A 23780-nucleotide genomic window follows, 5' to 3' on the forward strand; every position below is an offset into this window, starting at 1 on the left:
CTCTGCCAGGCACTTTATTGTGAATAGATGTACGTATGTCCCAGCTGACACAAGGAATGGCATTTTCAAGATTCAGAGCCAAATTGTCAGTGGTACCATCACGTCTTTTTAGTTGATGGGGAATAGCAGCATTTCCTCAGTGAGTGTTGGTGCTGCAGTGGTCAATGGAATGTTGAGTTTGAAGAGCAGCAATCTTATGGTTGTCTCGGTGCTCTGTGCTTGTAATGAGGCCAAGGAAATGTGTGATTGTGGGTATATGGCTGCAACACCTACGGGTGGATGCATCTCGATAATGCGGTCTGCTTTTTGTCTTTGTGTCAGGGGTGTTGCCGCATACAGTATTTTCCCTGTGAGAGATGGTAGGTGCAACAGCTAATTGTTTTGTAGAATATCTTCATAAACAGCATTTCTCGCCAGGGTCCATAGGCAACACAGAAATTACGAAGGGCTGTGATCACCTGACTAAGTGTGGAGTATCTTTTCTAATTTTTTGACTTCAGGTTGACACGAGTAACTGCCTGGAGCCTTTTTTAATTGCAGTGTATTTATTAGCACCTGGAGGTGAGGCCAAAATATCCTGGATGTATGTTGTCATGTCATTAACAGTCTTGACACTGTAACTATACTTGCTTCATTGGAAGTTATGTGGGCTAACAAAAACAGGCTTTCGGATTATGCAAATCATAGAATAGGATTTTCTTGCTGGAATGGTGGTGGTTTGACTTATATGTCTCGTGGCTGAATTCACAGTCACATCGACAGTCGGCATTAGATAGTTAACATTCAGTGCATGCAGGATGTGTGTCACAGTTGATGCAGTTTTTTCGTATGTAGTTTGTTATACAGCACAGCTTCTGCTCACCAAAAATGTGGTTTTAGTACGAGGTGCATTCAAGTTCTAAGGCCTCCGATTTTTTTTCTCCGGACTGAAAAGAGATAGAAACATGCGCATTGTTTTAAAATGAGACCGTGTTCATTGTCAATATGTCCCAGAGATGGCAGCACCGTACGGCAGATGGAATTTTACTGCCAGCGGCGAGAATGAGAACTGTTTTAAATACTTAAAATGTCGACTTTTCCTTACTAGAACAGTGTGCAATCATTCGTTTTCTGAATTTGCGTGGTGTGAAACCAATTGAAATTCTTCGACAGTTGAAGGAGACATGTGGTGATGGAGTTATGGATGTGTCAAAAGTGCGTTCGTGGGTGCGAAAGTTTAATGAAGGCAGAACATCGTGTGACAACAAACCGAAACAACCTCGGGCTCGCACAAGCCGGTCTGACGACATGATCGAGACAGTGGAGAGAATTGTTTTGGGGGGGATCGCCGAATGACTGTTGAATAGATCGCCTCCAGAGTTGGCATTTCTGTGGGTTCTGTGCACACAATCCTGCACGACGACCTGAAAATGCGAAAAGTGTCATCCAGGTGGGTGCCATGAATGCTGACAGACGACCACATGACTGCCCGTGTGGCATGTTGCCAAGCAATGTTGACGTGCAATGGCAGCATGAATGGGACTTTCTTTTCATTGGTCGTGACAATGGATGAGACGTGGATGCCATTTTTCAATCCAGAAACAAAGCCCCAGTCAGCTCAATGGAAGCACATACATTCACCGCCACTAAAAAAATTTCGGGTAACCGCCAGTGCTGAAAAAATGATGGTGTCCGTGTTCTGGGACAGTGAGGGCATAATCCTTACCCATTGCGTTCCAAAGGGCACTACGGTAACAGGTGCAGCCTACGAAAATGTTTCGAAGAACAAATTCGTACCTGCACTGCATCAAAAATGTCTGGGAAGGGCTGTGCGTGTGCTGTTAAAGAAGCCTTCGCCGCTGCCATGGAATCATGGCATCAGCGTTGTGAAAAATGTGTAAGTCTGCAGGGCGATTACGTCGAGAAGTAACGCCAGTTTCATCGATTTCGGGTGAGTAGTTAATTAGAAAAAAAAAAAAAAAAACGAAGGCCTTAGAACTTGAATGCACCTTGTATAACTATTTTATTTGCAACATTTACATGTGCACATAAGAGTGCAAACAGTTCTAGAAAAAAACAAGTGAACATTAAAAGCAATGATTAAAAATAAGGTCAGAGAGTAAAAAGGAGTTAGCAATAACATTGCAGTGAATAATGACATTCCTATTTAATTCCACTGAGACGACAAAAGTCATGGGATACTTCCTGATATCATGTCTGACTTGTCAACATGCCCTTGGAAGTATCTTGTCAAGTCCTTGTAAGGTCCTTGCTGAAATATTCAGCCATGCTGCCTCTATAGCTACCTATAATTGCGAGATTACCAGAGCAAGATTTTGTGCACAAACTCATCTCTTGGTTATGTCCAATAAATGTTCGATTGGATTCAGTTTTGGTGATGTGGATGGCCAGATCATTTGCTTGAAATGTCCTGAATGTTTTTCAAACCAATTGTGGACTGATGACATGGTGCATACATCCATAAAAGTTCCATTGTTGTTTGTCAACGTGAAGTCCATCAATGGTGGAAAATGACCTGCATGTAGCTGAACATAACCATTTCCAGTCAATGATCAGTTCACTTGGACCAAATGACCCAGTCCATTCCATGTAAACACAGCCCACATCATTATGGAGCTACCATCAGCTTATACAGTGCCTTTTTGACAAGATGGGTCTGCACTACACTCGAGCCCTACCATCAGCTCTTACCAACTGAAACCATTACTCATCTGGCCAGACCACAATTTTCATTCATCTATGGTCCAACTGATGTGGTCAGAGCCCAGGAGAGGTGTTTCAGGTGACATCGTGCTGTTAGCAAAGGCACTCATGTCTGTCGTCTGCTGCCCTATGCCGTTAGCGCAGTATTTGGCTGCACTGTTAGAATGTATATGTTCATTGTACATCTTACATTGATGTCTGTGGTTATTTCGTGCAGTGTTGCCTGTCTGTTAGCACCAACAACTCTTTGCAAATGTTACTGCTCCCAGTCCCTTGAGGTAATGCTTGAAATTTGGTATTCTCGGCACATTCGTGATACTGTGGCTCTTGGGATACTGAATTCTCTTAACAATTTCCAAAATTCCTGTCGTGGGACCATAATCACATTGGAAACTTTTCACATGAATCACCTGAGTACAAATGACAGCTCTGTCATTGCAGCACTCCTGTATACATGGTACTACTACAATCTGTGTATGTGCATATCACTATCTCATGTCTTTTGTCACCTCAGTATATAGCCATGTTGGCATAGAACTGGTACAGATAATACTTCCTTGATTATCACAGTGTATTTCGGCATCTCTAACATGTGACCCTTGGTATCCCTTCACAATCATTTCTCGGATGTTGTGTAACCTCATAATTATATAGCTCATAGTGTTTAAGCAAGTCTGGAGATTCACAGGTTACATATTCATTACATGAATACTACTACCACATTATTAAACCGCATGTCTATGCTACTGAAGCAACTTTTCAGTGTGCAGTTGCAATCAAAGTATCATCACACCACCCTTAGCATTGCTGTGTTTTGAACCCGAGAACAATGATGTTTTGATTAGTAGTCAAATACACTGTACTAGACGACAGGTCCTGCACAGTAATAAGGCATTTTATATTCAGCATAGCAGTGAGCAATAGCCAGTGAGCAGAGATGGTCAACGCAGTGGGTGTGTTGGTGCCTATAATGTGCTCTGCGAATGGAAGATCCCAGAGAACCAAGGCTTGAAAGATGGGAACCAAGCAAAAACTTGCTTGCTAATCGTTTTGGACAGAATTACTGTCTGACATATCAGAAAGTGAAATAAATTATGACTGAACTTTTATTACACTTCTTTTAACATACAGACAGAGAAGATTGCCAAACTTTAGAGAACTGCCATAGCAAACTGCTGAAGCTTATAGTGTTTCAGCTTGTGCATATTCTGAGACACAGACTTCTGATAGTGGCTATGTTTATTGTTACTTTAACATTCAGCTTGGACTAAGAGACATGGCTGTTTGAATTCATTTCATGTAACCACTGTGTTTGATTTTCTTTGTGATGCTCTGAAAATTGAAGTATCATATGCTTATTACACGGAACATTTATTTATGTACTTATTTAATCATTTACTTTTTTTTTTTTTTAAATGGCTGGTATTTAAATAGTTTTGCTGCCAGGAAACTAAAGCAGACTGTAACTTTTTATTGTGTATACGTGTTCTTTACAATTTCATTTAGTAACTATTTTCAGAGATAATAGTTTACAGCTAATTTATTATTTACGAAAGTAACTCTACTTATTAACTAAAATAATCAACTTGCTAACTGTTTACTAATTACTGGTGAAATCTCAATTATTTCTTCACCGCACTGTACTTCAAAATATATATAACACGAGGTTTACAGCTTCCCTGGCACTAGCATAGTGTTTCTGGAATCCAGAAAGCTATGCAGAGGTGAAATAGTTTTTACCACCACACTGCCCAGGTGTGGGAGTGCCTCAGGTCAGTGTCTGAAAAAACAGCTAGTGGCTGTAAGTACCAAGTGGTCGAGGGCGGGGGAAAAAAAAAATGAAATGATCAGTTGCATTACTAGCCAGTAGATGCTAACTGGGGTAGTTCAGCCATATAATACAAGCCTTTGTATTCAACGCTGCCTCAGTGACTTGCACATTGATGATGAAATTATGGAGGACAACAGGGCAGCATACAATTGTCAGAAACTTCAAAACAATTGGTCTAGGATAGCATGCACACTTTCCTCCTAGCTTACAGCACCAGAGGTCTTTGTCAACTGATGTGAAGTCCACGGTGCCCATGGTGTGGACGCAAAACCAAACAACCCTCTATGCCCAACACCAGTGCATCCTTCCCCATCTTGATCTCAATGTCATAGCCCACTGAGGATATGAAATAGTTCACAAATCTGGTAATATCAGCATTTCTTTAAAAGTTTCCACTGTCTGCAACACATTCTCTCTCTACCACTTTGTGGAACACTTCCTCTGAGTGTGAATAGCCTCTGTGACTCCAATATGGACATACACGCAACAGTGGTGAGTGTCAAGTCTTCTAATGTACTTTGCTTACTGTGTCACTGTACTGCGGCATATTCCTAATGACAGACATGTGGTCCACAGAAACCTTGTCACTCCACCACATTCAGCTCAACATATACAGGGTGTTACAGAAAGGTACGGCCAAACTTTCAGGAAACATTCCTCACACACAAATAAAGAAAAGATGTTATGTGGACATGTGTCCAGAAAATTTCCATGTTAGAGCTCATTTTAGTTTCGTCAGTATGTACTGTACTTCCTCGATTCACCGCCAGTTGGTCCAATTGAAGGAAGGTAATGTTGACTTCGGTGCTTGTGTTGAGATGCCACTCATTGCTCTACAGTACTAGCATCAAGCACATCAGAATGTAGTGTCAACAGGTTAGTGTTCATCATGAACGTGGTTTTGCAGTCAGTGCAGTGTTTCTGAATGCAGAGTTGGCAGATGCCCATTTGATGTATGGGTTAGCACGGGGCAATAGCCATGGCGCGGTACATTTGTATCGAGACAGATTTCCAGAACGGAGGTGTCCCGACAGGAAGACGTTCGAAGCAATTGACCGGCGTCTTAGGGAGCGCAGTACATTCCAGCCTACGACTCGTGACTGGGGAAGGCCTAGAACGACAAGGACACCTGCAATGGATGATGCAATTCTTCGTGCAGTTGATGATAACCCTAATGTCAGCGTCATAAAAGTTGCTACTGTACAAGATAACGTTGACCATGTCACTGTATGGAGAGTGCTACGGAAGAACCAGTTGTTTCCGTACCATGTACAGTGTGTACAGGCACTATCAGCAGCTGATTGGCCACCACGGGTACACTTCTGTGAATGGTTCATCCAACAATGTGTCAATTCTCATTTCAGTGCAAATGTTCTCTTTACGGATTAGGCTTCATTCCAACGTGATCAAATTGTAAATTTTCACAATCAACATGTGTGGGCTGACGAGAATCCGCACGCAATTGTGCAATCACATCAACAACACAGATTTTCTGTGAATGTTTGGGCAGGCATTGTTGATGTCTTGATTGGGCCCCATGTTCTTCCGCCTACGCTCAATGGAGCACATTATCATGATTTCAGACTGGATACTCTACCTGTGCTGCTAGAACATGTGCCTTTACAAGTACGACACAACATGTGGTTCATGCACAATGGAGCTCCTGCACATTTCAGTCGAAGTGCTCGTACGCTTCTCAACAACAGATTCGGTGACCGATGGATTGGTAGAGGCGGACCAATTCCATGGCCTCCACGCTCTCCTGACCTCAACCCTCTTGACTTTCATTTATGGGGGCATTTGAAAGCTCTTGTCTACGCAACCCCGGTACCAAATGTAGAGACTCTTCGTGCTCTATTGTGGATGGCTATGATACAATACGCCGTTCTCCAGGGCTGCATCAGGGATTCCATGCGATGGAGGGTGGATGCATGTATCCTCGCTAATGGAGGACATTTTGAACATTTCGTGTAACAAAGTGTTTGAAGTCACACTGGTACGTTCTGTTGCTGTGTGTTTCCATTCCTTGATTAATGTGATTTGAAGAGAAGTAATAAAATGAGCTCTAACATGGAAAGTAAGCGTTTCCGGACACATGTCCACATAACATATTTTCTTTCTTTGTGTGTGAGGAATGTTTCCTGAAAGTTTGGCCATACCTTTTTGTAACACACTGTATACCCTGCAATATTTGCTTGTATTTAGTTGCATAATTAATTCCTTATAGTGAATTTATATTACTTCGCTCTTGTCTGTGAAGTTAATCTCCAGTTGTCTCTTGGATACCTTTTTGGTTAGTTTATTTAACTTGTGCTGTATCTGATTCATCATGATGATGTGTGCTGTCTCATCCCCTGTTCCAGCTTTTTCATATATTGTGGTGTCACTGAAATAAATACAGTGTCAAACAGTATGGTCCAGTGTTCCAGTTTCTCGACATACTGTTAGTATTAAGTTCATATCCTGTTTTTTTGAGATATGTGGAGTAAGAAAGTTTATTATACTCTTTGAGGAAGGATTGTACTTCATCTGAAATCTTTCCTTCGTACTATGAAAGAACTCGGAGCTTTGTCATCCTGTTTGTTCTTCATGCCAACCCTTCTTCCGTTCTTGCATTATACATCATTTCTTCCTTGGATTTTGCTCTTTGCCTTAATACGTCGGTTGCTTTTTCTGTGCCCTTCCTCATGACTAATGTTGGGCTCACTTCTTTCTATTTACTAGATCTGAGTGACATAGTCTTAATATCATGAAAAAAAACTTATATGGAAGTGGTCCTGTATCCACATGTAAATCTCAGTAACATGCTCCTCTGCATTCTGCGTAAGGCTAGTTAAGTTAGTCAGTTGTGCCATATTACCCACACATTTGCAGTGTAACGTACTATGGAAACAAGTTTAGTTTTATGATACACTCTAATGATATCTAGAGGTAGATGAACTTATTTTTGCTGATCATTGGAATTTTGTTCATTAGATTAAGAACTTGTTAGCAGAAAATTTATATACATTTATGAAAATTTTGCTTCACATTAACATACATCTGATAGTACCTTTCAACAACATATGTCTTGGTCAGAGAATTATTTATTCTTATTTTTGGTTGTCATGATATTTTCCCTTTGTGGACCATATTGTTTTATATGTAGCTTTTTAATGTTTGGGCGAAGCAGTGCCTTAATATATCGACTATTTGTTTCTAGTTCTGGCCTAGTAATACCTGTTACTACTATCATCAAGTTGCTGCAGTATACATGCGTCCTTCTAGTAGGGATAGTCACTTATTTTCTGTAATAAAGTTTCCAAGTCAGTATCCCAGAACTCCAGTCCAAATATGGAGCCCTGTGGACGTCTCTTTGCTACGTATTTTTCTGTTATGTAGTCGTGGTGGGGGAAGGGGGAAGGTGCAGATGTGACCTGATTCTAGGACCTTGAAGAGTCTCATTGAGATATGTGGATACAGATCCTAGATGGTCATTCTGTTATTGGAATCTCTGTTGCCATTTCTTTAAGGTTTCATTTTTTATCTGTGTTTAAAAGTGACTTCTGTCATGTACTGTGGAGATGATATCGTTACATCTTCTTCACCTTTTTCACTATTTCAGCTTCTTTTTTATTACTTCCTATTGCGATTCCACGTGTATTAAACAATAAAGGAGGTCTTGGTCTTAAGCTTTGCAGTGCACGGTATTAAGACCTTAGGAGGAAAATATCAAAAAGTTTGTATTGCTGAAAGAATGTGCTACATCTTCTTCACCTTTTTCACTATTTCAGCTTCTTTTTTATTACTTCCTATTGCGATTCCACGTGTATTAAACAATAAAGGAGGTCTTGGTCTTAAGCTTTGCAGTGCACGGTATTAAGACCTTAGGAGGAAAATATCAAAAAGTTTGTATTGCTGAAAGAATGTGCTAAGGTAAAGGCACACTATATTTTCATGTGGGGAGAACAGAGTTCAAATTCTGATTTGGCTTACCAGCTTTTTTGTGATTTTGCTTAAATGGCTCAAGGCAGCTCCCATCATTGGCCCATGCAATGTTATATTCAGACTCTAATGACTTCATCGATGGGATGTTGAATCCTAATATACCTTCCTTGTCAGCTGTACTTTGGGTAAGACAAGTGACTAACTACATTTTATCTTTGTCTGTTTGAAATTTAGATCAGTCGGGTAAAATTAGAATCTGGGACACAGTTAACAAGGAACATTTACTGAAAAATGAGTTCCAACCATTTGGCGGACCCATTAAAGATATTTCATGGTCTCCTGACAACCAACGCATTGTTGTTGTTGGAGAAGGAAGGGAAAGGTAACATACACATTATCTTGTACTAATAGTTTTATTTGTTACGAGGACCTACAATATTATTATTTTATATGTTAACAGTTTTTTCTAATTCCATTGACTGTGTGTTCAGCTTTTGTATATTTTCACTATTTATGCTAAATGGATATTATCAGCAAGAATAAAGGGTATTTTTAACAGGTAGCTTTTATGGGAATTTGCTTCTATTCCATTTGAAGACTGCAGTTTATGGTTTAGGTCAGAGGAGACAAATTATTCTCTCCTACAAGCAACAAGCTTAAGAAGTAGTGCTGCAGTTGTGCATCAGTTTTTATTGTTCATACTTGATTAGTTGTATAGAACTCATAATTTATATTTTATGTTTCAAATTTGTAAGTGCACAGACAATAAACCAGAGAGATATGGACATTAGTGAAGGTAAAATCCAATTGCAGTACTGTAATATATTTAATTTTAGGTGTATTTCATAGTTTCTGCAATTAAACAGTAAAACTGATGTTTGTTGTGAGAATATTTACAAAGCATTTGCTTTTATATCTGACTTGCATTTTAACAATGAGTATACACTCTGAGCAACCGAATTCAACTCGCCTACCAAGCAGTGTCTATTTCCCCCTTCCGCCTTAAAGAAAACAGAAATTTTCTGTGGCATTGGGGCATGGACTCTGTGTAAAATCTAAAGTGTTTTCAGATTGGGACTGTTTAACCACAGCCGTTAACACGCAAAAACTGCTTTGAACTAGATTTAAGCACTTTATATTGTCCAAGATGTTCTCAGCGGGATAAAATTCAAGTGACATGGAGGGCCACAAAAGAACTCCCATGTCTACATCTGCATCTATATCTATACTATAAGTGTAGCTGTGATACTGAATCAAATGTTTTTCAGATATCAAGAAATACAGCATCTACCTGGTTGCCTTGATTCAAAGCTTTCAGTATGTCATGTGAGAAAAATAAGAGTTGGGTTTCACGTGATCAGTGTTTAGATATCCATTCAGGTTGGCATTGAGGAAGTCATTCTGTTCAAGATAGCTCATTATGTTTGAGCTCAGAATATGTTCCAAGATTCAAGATGTCCATATGTCCATGGAGCTTTCCTAAAAATTTGCTGACTCAGTTTGGAAGAGATCAGCAGGTGCGTTGAGGGTGGTGGTTTTTTTTTTTCTTCTTTTTTTTTTCATGTTTCCTGTAGGTTTCTGTTTTCACAGAAATGGATATTGTGTGTGACCATTAGTAGTTTTCTCTACTGTTTGACACTGTGAACAATAGCAGACATGTCATGGGTCCCAGTTCATCTGGAGTAAACATTGTCCACATGAGAATACCTCCACCACCTACCTGGAATGGTGCTCTGTTGACAAGTAGGATGCTTCACTGCATGAGAATTTTTATATACTTGTAGACTACTGTTGATGTATTTCGTAACTTTATCAGTCCAAGCAGTATTATTCCATGCTTGTGTCCATTCCAGGTGTTCCTACCCCCACATCAATTTTTGTCCTTGTGATGTGTGGTGAACAGAAGCAAAAGTATAGGGACATGGCTCCAAATTAAGAATGTATTTCTGTATGACATGGCTGCTCATCAGTTGTTGTTGTTGTGTAGCATTGAATTTGTGGGATTCACTGAATTGTAACTTGTCTAGTTAGTGCTAAAACAGTTTATGGTGACCCTGTTGTAAACATATTTTTGTTCATTGCATTTGATTCCATCTGCACAGGCTTTGCAGAGTTGAGACACATTTCATCATTGTCTTGGCGACACATGAAAAGATTAGTGTGTGTACAACCTTGAACTGGAAGTTCTCTGTATGCAAGATTGCCATGATCTTGCTACAGTTGTATGTACTGACGATAGTGCCTACTTTTCACATCCTGTGCCTGAATGCATGTAAATGGCAAGGACAAGATTTAACAACATCCCAGTTACATTATACGATAAACCATTCTATTTGCTTCTGTAAGAAGTTATTTATGGTTGCGTGCACAATCTTATAAATTAAAACAGATGTACACTGTTAAAAACTGTTAGTATAACTGGGGATAGCTGAATTTGTTACACACACACACACACACACACACACACACACACAACTAATGCAAGTCATCTGGACGCAGAATACAAATATATTGCTCCAGTTGGTGATAAACAATTGATGCACAGGAATTGGATGGATAAAAGTGGTCATGATGATGTTATACTGAGAATGTGGTTGTAAATTCTGAGTAGTTATCACAGCAATTTTGTTCAGTTAAAGTAACCGATGAGCAATACATTATGACTACCTGTTAATAGCGTGTTGGTCTGCCATTGAAATGCAATACAGCAGCAACTCTGCATGGCATGGCTTCAACAAGTTCTTAATAGGTTTCCAAATGTATTTGAGAATAGATGTCTACACACAGATCCCATTGTTCCTGTATATTATGGGATGCGGGTCTGCCATTGAAATGCAATACAGCAGCAACTCTGCATCTCATTGCTTCAACAAGTTCTTAATAGGTTTCCAAATGTATTTGAGAATAGATGTCTACACACAGATCCCATTGTTCCTGTATATTATGGGATGCGGGTTTGTTGGCTCAAAGGAGCTGGCACCTGATTGTGTCCCAGGCGTGTTTCATTGGGTTCAGATCATATGAATTTGGAGGCCAACACATCAACTTCATTTCTCTACAGTGCTCCTCAAATGGCTGTAGCATCCTTGTGGCCTTACAACATGTACATTCATCCTGCCAGATGATGCCATCGCCCTTGGGGAAGACACTAAATCTGATATCTTATCATCTGCAAACCAAACAATGTAAATGCGAATTTCGTTGGCGAGTTAATGCGTCCATATGAAGAGCTATCAATGCAGGACACCATTCAGATGGTCCTGCAAAATCATATAATGTAAAAACACTGTAACAAGCAAAACGAAAATAAAAAGAAATATACTTTCTTTGGCCTCACTTTGTTAGATCAGTTAAAATCCAAAATATGTCCACTTTTTACAGTTTTCAATAAACAAAACACACTGACGATGATACAGAGGTTCCGAAACGTGTTTGGGTAAAAAGCAAAAAAACCAGTGTTTTTGTATAAAGGCGGAACCTATATCCTATAATTTAACTACAAACATGAATAGAAAGACAAAAGCTGCAGATCCAAAAGTGGAATACATATCATCTATATTATCCCACACCCCATCATGCCAAATACGGACTAAACTCCGCCACATTTGTGACTATCCAGCACCTACAGCAGTTCCTGGCATCTTTGTAAATGGTAACATGTGCTGTGACTGCATGGTACTTGCTGAATGTTTTGCCTCTCTGTCATACAAAGTTTCTTTTAGTGAATGGGAGCTTCACAGCACTGTGGTAGTGTCTCAAGATGCGGCACCTGGACCCAACAAAACCTCCAAACAAATGCTCAAACATCTTCAAGCTGACAGCGTGAAACATATCCTCGGGCTTTCTAATGGTGGCAGGATGGAGAATTTCTCTCACAATGGCAGGAAGGTATTATTATTCCTGTTCAGAAACTGGGAAAGGTCCCACATATTTTAACTTAATTACTGGCCCAAGTCTTTGATAAGTGTGCTGTGTAAGTTATCTGAACGAATGGTCAATTGACATCTTTGTTGGTGCCTCGAAACTGGAGGGCATATATCGCGATTCCAAAGTGGCTTTTGGGTTTTCTTGTCCACCACAGATCACCAGATCTGTCTAGAATCTTCAGTATGAAGCACTTTCATGCATGACCAAAATTGGATGGCAATGCTCTTTGACCTACAGAAGGCGTATGATACCACCTGGAAACATCACATTCTGTGTACAGTGCAGGAATGGGTTTTCCAGGGCAGTTTCCCATTTTCAACCAGAATCCCATATCTCTGTGGCTTTTTTGGCTCCAGATAGGTTCAACTCTTAGCAACCAATATGTACAAGGAACTGTAGTCCCTCAGGGATCGATTCTGAATGTAACACTGTTTGCTTTTGCCATTGATGGTATCCTAGATGTGGTGGGTCCCACAGTCTCTACAGAACTGTGTGTGAATGATATTTATCTGCGCTATGCCTCTACAACACTGTGCACTACTGAGCACCAACTTCACACTTCATGACTGGACCCTGAATCATGACTATCAATTTTCTCCTGCAAAATCACGAGTTGTGCATTTTTGCCGATTCCAGATTGTGCATCTGCAACCAGAAGTTTATCTTGGTGAGCAGTTACTTGAAGTCATTGAATCTCCTCAGTTATTAGGTATTTTGCTTGACAAGAAGCTAACTTGGCTGCCTCATGTCTGCCAGCTCAAGGCAACCTGCATGAGGAACCTAAATGTTCTCTATGGGGCACATACTGCATAGTTATTCTCAGATTTTACTGAGTGCTGATTTTATCCCACGTGGTCTATGGTTGTGTGGCCTATTGGTGTGCAGCACCATCCGTTCTGAGCTTGCTGGATCCTGTTCACCACACTGGTGTATAGTTGACAAGGGAGCCTTCCCTACGAGCCCTGTTAACAGCCTCCTCCTGTTGGAAACTGGTGTCCCACCGCTGCGGGTTAGATGACAACAGGTTTGTCAGATGCCTATTCACCCTGTCACTCAACTCTGTTGCACAACTAACAGTTAAGATTGTTTGTGTATTGCCCAAAATTCAGTAGACCAGCTGATATCCGACTCGATACTCTCCTGAAGGCTCTCAGTCTCCTTTTAGTCTGTGCTTGTAGAGCTCCCTCTCGACTCCCCCCTCCCCTTTCCATGAACTGTACTCAATTTCCAAGGTGCTCATTCCAGACACCAGGTTGTCACAATTTGCTCTTTGTCCTCAGCTTTAGTTACATATTTAGGCTACTGTGTCAAGTGCCTGTGATACTAACGTGCGGCATTCAATCTCGTTGTGGCTGGTGGTGGTGTAAATGATAAACTCAGAAAATTTACAACATAAGGTTTTCAAGATGATTTGGGAATAACAGCAACATTGATCATAAATGCAGATTGTTTAATATGTAAGATTTTCGTTCATAGTAAGTGTGTGAGGAGACTTTTTAAAGAAATTAGGGCTGATTCTGTTTTTAATTAAGCTTCTATGACAGTGTCACATTTAAATACTTTTTTGTCATTATAATGAATGAATAAATAGCTACATTAATGCAACAGTTGTTGATCCTTAGTAACTAGATGACCACCATGAATTAAATACAGATGGCACAAAACCAATTAGAATCTACAAAGGAATAACTTGCATTATATACAAAAGTCTGATGCTAAGACAGACAAGGGAGTGATGAAATTTCAACTTTTTATGTTAGTGTTTTTAGAGTTTTTAATTTCAAGGAGTAAAAGGTACATTGCACGTTCTACGGCCATCAGTGTACATTTTGCATAAAGACCACAAACATAAGAGAAATTAGGGCTCACAAGGCGGTACATAGATAGTATTTTCCCCTCACTTTATTTGCCAGTGGAAAGGAATTGACTGGTAGTGGTTTAAAAAAATGGTTCAAATGGCTCTGAGCACTATGGGACTTAACTTCTAAGGTCATCAGTCCCCTAGAACTTAGAACTACTTAAACCTAACTAACCTAAAGACATCACACACATCCATGCCCGAGGCAGGACTCGAACCTACAACCGTAGCGGCCGCGCGGCTCCAGACTGTAGTGCCGAGAACCGCTCGGCTGGCTGTGGTTCCCCCCAACCACACACCATATGGCCATTTGCAGAGTATCTCTGCATCTATAGAATTTGGATAAACAACAAGTGCAACCTGGATGATCTTGAATTTTGAGCAACTTGATGAACTAGGCCAATCCTTGCTGGGTACAGATCCTGATATTCCTGAGCTGGTTGTTTGCCAACTCAGCTCCTGCTCATGTACCAGTAACTCATGTACATCATTCAGTGATTGCCATCTAGTGTGATGGAAGTGTGTTATGTGTCAACAAGAATGGTACTAATCTTGGCTTAACCACCTAGATTACAGTGAAGGGAGAATGACAATGTTACAGAAAGGATAGGTGCTACTCACCATATAGCAAAGATGTGGAATCACAGATAGAGACTACAAAAAGACTGTCAAACTGTTTGACAACCTATGACTCAGCATCTTTGCTGTATAGTGAGTAACAACTATCCGTTTCATAATATTGTCATTACTCTATCCTGGATTATCCATTTTTGAAAGCATGGAAGAATCCTTTAGTTAAAATGCTGATAGTTTTGTTGCTGAACACACACTAGTACACCTTGTTGCATTTCAGTAATAGTAGGGTTGCTCTGGTGAGGCTCTGCCTGAGTAAAGCTCCATTTTTTTTATATCACCGGGATGTTGTGGAGCCTTAAAATTGTTTTCGTACTCTCAATGGACTGAGTGTGCCATTGATTTCTAGGAAATGTGGTAGGAAGAAATCTGAAAGTAGTGCTAATAGGACAGAAACTGCTTACGTGGAAAAAGCTAAAGTCATAAAGGTATACTGAATCTTTAAAATAAGTGAACTTTAGAAATGGGATTTTGTTGGTAGAAATTTTGACTTCTCAACAGGCCACTGGACTTCAAGCAGCAAAGTTTCTTGGAGAATATCCTACAGAAACTTCACGAACTAAGCCGTATGACACCCTGAAGTACAATCTACATTTGCAAAATAAGGGTCTAATCACTTGCAGATGAGATTGCAAACACCTAAAGAGAAATTCAAGGAGGAGTGGTCTCAGGAAGGCATAATTGACATCCATAATGTAATGAAAAATGCAAATGGTGGACAAGTAAAACGAGCAAAGTTTACTCTTATATTCCATGGAACATTCATGCCAGAGCACATAAATGGCTAGATACATTCAGCTTAATATCATGTCTTACATTCTTAAACAATATGGTGCTTTAAATTTCTGCAACATGACCACACAGTGCCGTTGTTAGGAAAATGTGGTAGAATAACCCATGATGGAAATATTTGTTTATATTATCATGTAGAAGAAGGTGTAATTAGATGAATGACGAACACTAACTTCACTTATCGAAGGTTTATTCAGCACTTGCACATACACGAGGGCAGAGTGAACTGCCTCCAGCCAGAACACATTCAGTATATACACAGCTGCGAAACCATCCAGTACAACGATTCTTGACATTTGTGGATACTTCTAGAATGTACTCTAACCGTATACAGAAATTAAAATGGTACAATCCAGGTGAGTTTTGAACTCAAGACCCTTCATTCAACAGTTTAGTATCATAACCACTACACCACGGTACTACTCAGCTTCTTCTGCGACATTGCTCCCTCCTTAGAAAACAGCGTCTCAGTGTTACGTCCTCCTATTCTGGGAACAAGTCATCGGTCCTGCATACTTTGACTTCCGATGACTGATGCACGCCCTGGTGGTGATCTTCTCAGAACTCCTTTTGCCGCTATGCTCTTAGTCATATTTCCGCTTGTTGCACCTGCTGCTGGAGCTTCGAATTTACCCTGGGTGGTAGGTTCCTTATAGGGCTTCATTCAAAGGACGTGGACCGTATCTCGGATCTTTCGTCATCTTGTGTTGGTGTCGAAATCTTAAACTTCGTAAGTAACATCAGACAACTGTCTTACAACCTTATAAGATGCAAAGTAGCACCTGGGGAGCTTCTCAGAGAGACGAATCTTCCGAACAGGAGTGAAGATCCAGACGAGGTCACCAGGCTGGTACACAACAGGGCGGTGGCTCGCGTCATACCTTTGGCGATCATTTACTTGAGACTGCAGTGTTGGAAGTCGAGCTAATTGCCAAGCTGCCTCAGCTCTGGTTAACACATGGCCGATGTAATCGTTTTCCATGTCATCAGGATGTAACGGAAACACAGTGTCCATCGCCATAGTCGCCTCACGCCCATGCACCAAGAAAAATGGCATAAATTCTGTGGTGTCTTGTTTGCCGGTGTTGTAGGCAAACGTCACGAAAAGTAGCAGCTCAACACTGACGAACATTAATAGCATGTCGGCCAAGGTCTTATTAAGGTTTTCAGTAAGCCTGTTAGCATGTGGATGGTAGGCAGTCGTCATATGACGAGGAATGCTGCACCGACGGTTTATCTGTCTCAAGATTCAATTGAAAAACATTCCCTTGATCCATAATTAACGACACTGTGGCACCGTGTTCTAATAAATGTCTTCAATGATGAATTTGGCTACCTTGGATGCTTTGGCTGTTTTCACAACTTTTGTAATGGCATAATGTGTCAGATAACCAGTGCAAACAATAATCTGTCTACTGCCACTAGCAGACGTTGGAAATCATCCGAGGAGGTCAATCCCAACATGCTGGAAAGGTGTGGAATTGGTATTGGTCAGTCAGGTAGTTTCTGAGGAACTGCCTTTCTCCCCTGGCAATCTCTACAGTGTGACACACAGTGATGGACACTCCTAAATAAACCTGGCCAGAAAAATCTGTTTATGTTATCGTATGTCTTAATAAAGCCTAAATGTCCAGCCTCAAGTTTGTCATGGAACTTCTGTAGAATATCTAAGCGCACATGTTTAGGAATCAGTGGTAGCCACCTCTTTCCAAATTGATCAAAGTTTTTGTTGCAAAGTAATCCATAAACTACCTTAAACTGTCCATTCACATTCTCTGACCGATTTAAGGCAAGCATAGTTTGAGGTATCTTGATGTCATTCTCCTGCTCAGCAGAGAGATCCTGGAATGCAGTGAGATGGTCACTATCTTCATCAAAATCTTGATGGTCTTGCACAGGGTTTCTTGAGACACAGTCGGCATCTTGGTGTTTTCTTCCACTTTTGTACACTATGGTAATGTCATATGCTTGAAGATATAGTGCCCACCTGGCAAGTCGTCCTGTTGGATCCTTAAGACCTGTCAACCAACAAAGTGAATGATGGTCTGTAACAACTGTGAATGGCTTTCCATAGAGATACTGTCGAAATTTGCTCATGGCTCAGATCACAGCACGACATTCTCTGTCTGTAGTTAAGTAGTTTCTCTCGGCTTTTGTAAGTGTCCTAGAAGCATAGGCTATAACCATCTTTTTTTCCATCCAAAATATGCACCAGCACAGCACTGATCCCATACCCACTGTCATCTGTGTGTAGTTCTGTAGGTGCTGTCTCATCATACTGACCAAGTACAGGGTCAGTTATCAGAGCTTTTCGCAGCACATCGAAAGAATCTTGTTGAGCACCACCCCAGATAAATTCAGCCTTGGCTTTTAAGGACTCTTGGAGTGGCCTGGCTTTGATACAAAAGTCTCTGATAAAACAATGGTAATAAGAACATAATCCGAGGAAGCTTCTCACATTTCTGATACTTTTAGAAATAGGACCATTATAGATCTCACCTTCTCTGGGTCAGGCCGCACACCTTCATTTGACACAAGATGTCCAAGTATTTCGATTTCTTTTGCTCCAAAGAGACACTTTCTTGGATTAAGTTTCAGTTCCCCTTGTTGGAGTCACTTAAGAATGGCCCTCAGTCTTTTTATATGTTCATCATATGAAACTTCCTGGCAGATTAAAACTGTGTGCCCGACCAAGACTCGAACTCGGGACCTTTGCCTTTCGCGGGCAAGTGCTCTACCAACTGAGCTACCGAAGCACGATTCACGTCCGGTACTCACAGCTTTACTTCTGCCAGTATCCGTCTCCTACCTTCCAAACTTTACAGAAGCTCTTCTGCGAACCTTGCAGAACTAGCACTCCTGAAAGAAAGGATACTGCGGAGACATGGCTTAGCTAGTTCTGCAAGGTTCGCAGAAGAGCTTCTGTAAAGTTTGGAAGGTAGGTGCATTATACAAACTCATACAGGCCCTCAGGGGTGATGAATGCAGTTTTCTCACAATCAGCCTCATCTACTTTGATTTGCCAGTATCCCAAGTACAAGTCCATGGTGAAAAATACTTAGCGCCCTTCAGACAATCTAGCGAATCATCAGTTCGCAGAAGAGGGTAAACGTCCTTTTTAGTTATCTTATTAAGCTTCCTGTAATCAACACAAAAGTACCAACTGCCATTCTTCTTCCTGTCGAGGACCACTGGTGACGACCATGGGCTCTGCAAAGGCTGAATGATGTCATTCATCATTATTTTCTCTACCTTGTCGCGAATTATTCAACGTTCCATTGCTGACACATGGTATGCTCTCTGGCTTATTGGTTGATGGTCTCCAGTGCTAATCCCTTCACCGTCGATTTGCCTAATTTGCTCTTCACCTGTGGATTGAAGCATTCAAAGAACTCTAGAAGAATGGCAAATAGTTTCTTCTGTTGTTCCTTAGCGAGAGCTGATGATAGTCTAGCTATAAGATCTTGTGACATAGTAGTAGCACTAGTGTTGCCCACAGACTCGCCATGGGAGGTTTCTATGACGCTCAGCTGTTCTTCAGTTAACAGCTCAGTGTTTGCTACGCACATGCATTTTGGAAGGATCTGCAGTTCTAGGTGACAGTTAACTATCCACAATTCACTGAACAGACATGGTTTATTAGCATGGAGACCTGCAAAGTGCATTCCACTGACCCCTGGTCACAGGAGAGCCCGTGAAGCATGGTGTCAAGAGCACAGTATATGGTCATTGGAACAGTGGTCCCAGGTTATGTTCACGGACGAGTCCAGGTATAGTCTGAACAGTGATTCTCGCTGGGTTTTCATCTAGCGTGAACCAGGAGCCGGATACCAACCCTATAATATCCTTGAAAGGGATATGTATGGAGGTTGTGGTTTGATGGTGTGAGGTGTGATTATGATTCGTGCACATACACCCCTGCGTGTCTTTGACAGAGGAACTGTAACAGGTCAGGTGTATCAGGACATCATCTTGCACCAGTATGTCCGCCTTTTCAGTGGTGCATTGGTACCCACCTTCCTCCTCAGGGATGATAATACACGCCCCCCCCCCCCTCCCCTCCCCTGAGCTGCCATCATAGAAGAGTACCTTTTAAACAGAAGATATCAGGCGAATGGAGCGGCCTGCCTGCTCTTCAGACCTAAACCACATCGAACACGTGTGGGATGCTCTCGGTCGACGTATCGCTGCAAGTCTTCAAACCCCTAGGACACTCAGGGTCTCTGACAGGCAGTGGTGCAAGAATGGGAGGCTATACCCCAGCAGCTGCTTGATCACTTGATCCAGAGTATTCCAACCCGTTGTGCAGCCTGTGTACGTGTGCATGGCGATCATATCCCTTATTGATGTCATGGTACGTGCGCAAGAATCAGTGGTGTTTTGTAGCAAATGTTTTTCAGGGCGGTTTTCTCAACTTATCACCAATACCATGTACTTCTGGATCTGTGTCGTGTGTGTTCCCTATGTGCCTATGCTATTAGCACCAGTTCTGTGTAGTGCCACGCTTTATTATCCTTAATTTATGAGCATGAGTGTACATGTCCTCAGCAATACCCTTCATGAGATGTGCAACCTTATCTTCCTCCTTCCTTCTAGGATCCACTATTTTACACTGCTCCAAGACATCTTGAATGTAGGATGCAGTAGTTTCTCCAGGACACTGGACCCCTGCGCTAAAATTTATCTTCAGGCTTGCACTTCTGTCGTTGTGTTTCGCCGAAATACTTGCACAGTTCTGCCTGGAATACTTCCCAGCTTGTGAACTTCTCCTCGTTCTCATACCATTGCTTGACAGTGTCCTCCAAGTAGATAAAATACGTTAGTCAAACACACGGTGTCATCCCATTTGTTAAATTTGGCTATATGCTCATATACCTTCAGCTACTTGTTAGGATCTTGGCTACCGTCACCAGAGAACCCAGAAGGATGTCTCATGTGGTGGCACACAGTTGCTGACATCGTAATGTTCTCTTCTTCTTCTGTCTCCAGTAGATTGTGATCTGATGAATATGGCTCGAACTCTGGTTTCTTGCCAAGTAAATGGCCACAGTGTCATTGATAATGTGCACTATCCCATGTTCCAATACCCGACGCCTCCTGCAGAATAATGTCACGTAGAAGAAGGTGTAATTAGATGAATTACAAACTCTTACTTCACTTAATGAAGGTTTATTCAACACTTGCACATACAAGAGTGTGGTGCAAAGTGCCAGTATATATACAGTTACAGAACATTCCAGTACAGTGATTCCATACATTTGTGGATACTTCTAGAATGTACTCGAACCGAATATAGAAATTAAAATGGAACAATCCAGTTGCGTTTTGAACTCACGACCCTCCATTCAACAGTTTAGCATCATAACCACTACACCACAGTATTACTCAGCTTCTTCTGAGACAATATCTTCAAGTGCATTTGAATTGCTTAGGTAATTACTGTTTGAAATCTTGATAAAGTGTAGGCACAGGAGTTAAAGGTAGAAAATAAAATTAGTGTTGCCAATATTACATTAATGTTACATGATGTAGAAAGCAACCCTCATGCATTTGCTAGCTCACAAGCTTCAACTTCTAACATGGAATTTTAAAAAGCTATCCCCACAATACAAGCAGAAGTTAAAAGTACTTCCCTTTAAATCTGCTATTCTCTTCAGGTAGCCTACAAAAGATGTGTCACACCTACACACCCCAGAAACAGATATAATTTATTGGTTTCAGTTGAACTTTTCCAAGTCAGCTTCATTCACTAAACATCACCAACCACCTAGGTACTTACCTGCACAACCTAATCTGATCTGAAGTCCCTGCCTACCAAGTGTCTGAATGTTGGCTAAATGACAATGGTAACCTGGAAAACTAAAAATGACTCAATCAGAAATCCACCCTGTGTGTGAGAATGCATTTTTGGTGTCTCTCTGTTTTCAATACTTGAAGATGTAATATGATTGATCCTGAAAGATTATGTACTCCTGACTTCATAAAACAGAACCTTTGCTCTAGAGACCCTACTGCTACGTTTCCTGCTCTCACAACAGCTGCCAACCAATTCTTAGATTTCATGAGCTCTGAACCGCTTCACAAAATTGTTATAATATTCAGGTCTTATTGACAACCAGCTTAAGGAGGCAAATTCAGCCATTTCAATTGACCACTTTCTGTTCCCCCTAGCAAATTGTTGCGACCTGCCACTACCTCTAAAAAGTTTGCTTTTAACAGTTGTTGGAAAACATCAGCCATCCTGGGAAAATCATTCAATCTTGAAAATAGCATAGCAGGCCCAGGTCACGATTTACACTGCCGTTTGTGAAAAGTACTACACCGAGAAGGAATTACCAGAATAGCACCACATGTGTGTGCAAGCAATACGTGATATGTTTTGCAGTGAGATGGGGTATACATAGGCTGAGCAGAACCCTCTCGTGTCAGTCCGACAGGGTCGGTGTTGTGCCTAGTGTAGTCGGTGTAGAGCTGTCGCATAAGGTAGAAATAATACAGTGAGTGCCAGTATGCCTCGTCGACATCAAAGGGAACCATATTGGCATCTGAGCAAGTTTGAACGGGGCTGAATGATTGGTCCCTGGGGTTGCCATATCGTGACATTTCGTCTCGCACAGGGCATGCTGCTACAACAGTGAACCGTGTGTGGAAGCAGCAGATAGAGGGAGGTTGTACGCAGCGACAAGTGGGAACTGGACCATGGAATGTGACCACAGCACGGGGTGACAGTCATCTTGTTTGCATGGCCATTACGGTCCATACAGTGTCATCCACAGTGTTGGCTTATCGCTGGAGCACTACAACAGGTGTGAACTTGTCTGCATCGACGGTTTGTTGCCGTCTACTACAGGTTGGACTGGTTGCACGCGTGCCATTACCTCGGCTTCCGTTGTCCAGAAACCGCAAGCTCCCTTGGACTGCAGTGAACACGTGAACACCGTCACTGAGGTGCTGAGTGGCAACATGTAATCTTTTCGGATGAGTCCCACTTCACTGTGTCCTACAGTGATGGCCGCATATGTGTCTAACGGCACTGTGGTAAGTGCAACCTGGAGGACTGCATTGTGGAGCGGCATAGTGGACAAACACCAGGTGTGATGGTTTGGTGCGTCATTGGTTACAACAACCGATCTTGCCATGTACTATTGCGGGCACTCTGAACAACAACCGGTACCTAATGGAGGTTGTAGAGTCTGAGGTAGCCCCCTGCTTCAACTGCCTCCACTGGCCACCTTTCAACAGGACAATGCTCGGCCACATATTGCAAGGAACGTACATGCCTTCTTTGAAGAGTGAAGTGACTGGTACCATTGCATCCCTGGCCTGCACGTTCGCCAGCCATGTCTTCTAGCAAACATGTCTGGAATATGGTTGGTCGGCGCCTGGTGCATCACGGTCCTCCAGTAACTGGTGTCATGGATTTGTGGGCTCGGATACAAACTGCGTGGAGGGAAAATCTTTCAGGAACATATTCAGAACTTCATTGATTCATTGCCACGGCATATAGCAGCTCTGATTGCAGCAAACGGTGGCTACACGACATACTGAATAGTAGGGCTCAAAGAACATGTGCAGATTTGAAAAGGTAATCATTTGTTACTTGTCATGTACCTAACTTGTGGTATTAAATTTCCTTCCTGGTGTTGCAATTTCCACAAATGGTAGTGTACTTACAAAGATTGTGAGTAAACCGCCAATCATTTCCAGGCTAGGCAGAAGCTTCCTTCCCGTGTATACCAAAAACCATCATTGTCATATACAGTAGCAAAGGATACAGTTCACAGATCCAGCCAGGAAATGGCATCGTACTTAGCACGATGGACAGTCTGTACTCCCAGCGGTGATTCCATAGACATCCTAGTCTATACTCTGTATGTTACAGTTGCCTCCAACTAGTATTGCATGATCTGAGAATTTATGTGCTACGACCATGGACTTTCTTGGAATGATACAGGATTGCCACAGCAGAATCGGATGGCCTTTAAAAAATCCAACAATTAACTTGGTTTCACCTAGACCTGTTATATGCAATCAAGTAACTTTACTGTCACACCCCATTTCATCCTGAGTAGAAACAATATTTTTGTCTACTGCAACGAACACCCCCCC

General features: G+C 41.5%; 1 protein-coding gene across 1 annotated transcript in view; it reads left to right on the forward strand.

Annotated features, from left to right (window-relative positions):
* LOC126342883 (actin-interacting protein 1) overlaps positions 1 to 23780 on the forward strand; it is a 164921-nt gene that overhangs the window by 8862 nt on the left and 132279 nt on the right. The window contains exon 4 of the mRNA XM_050001893.1: positions 8696 to 8843. Coding sequence (XP_049857850.1) covers positions 8696 to 8843 — 148 coding nt within the window. The remainder of the gene's footprint in view (positions 1 to 8695; positions 8844 to 23780) is intronic.

Source organism: Schistocerca gregaria, chromosome 1 (genome assembly GCF_023897955.1).
Source record: "Schistocerca gregaria isolate iqSchGreg1 chromosome 1, iqSchGreg1.2, whole genome shotgun sequence".
NCBI classification, from domain to species: domain Eukaryota; kingdom Metazoa; phylum Arthropoda; class Insecta; order Orthoptera; family Acrididae; genus Schistocerca; species Schistocerca gregaria.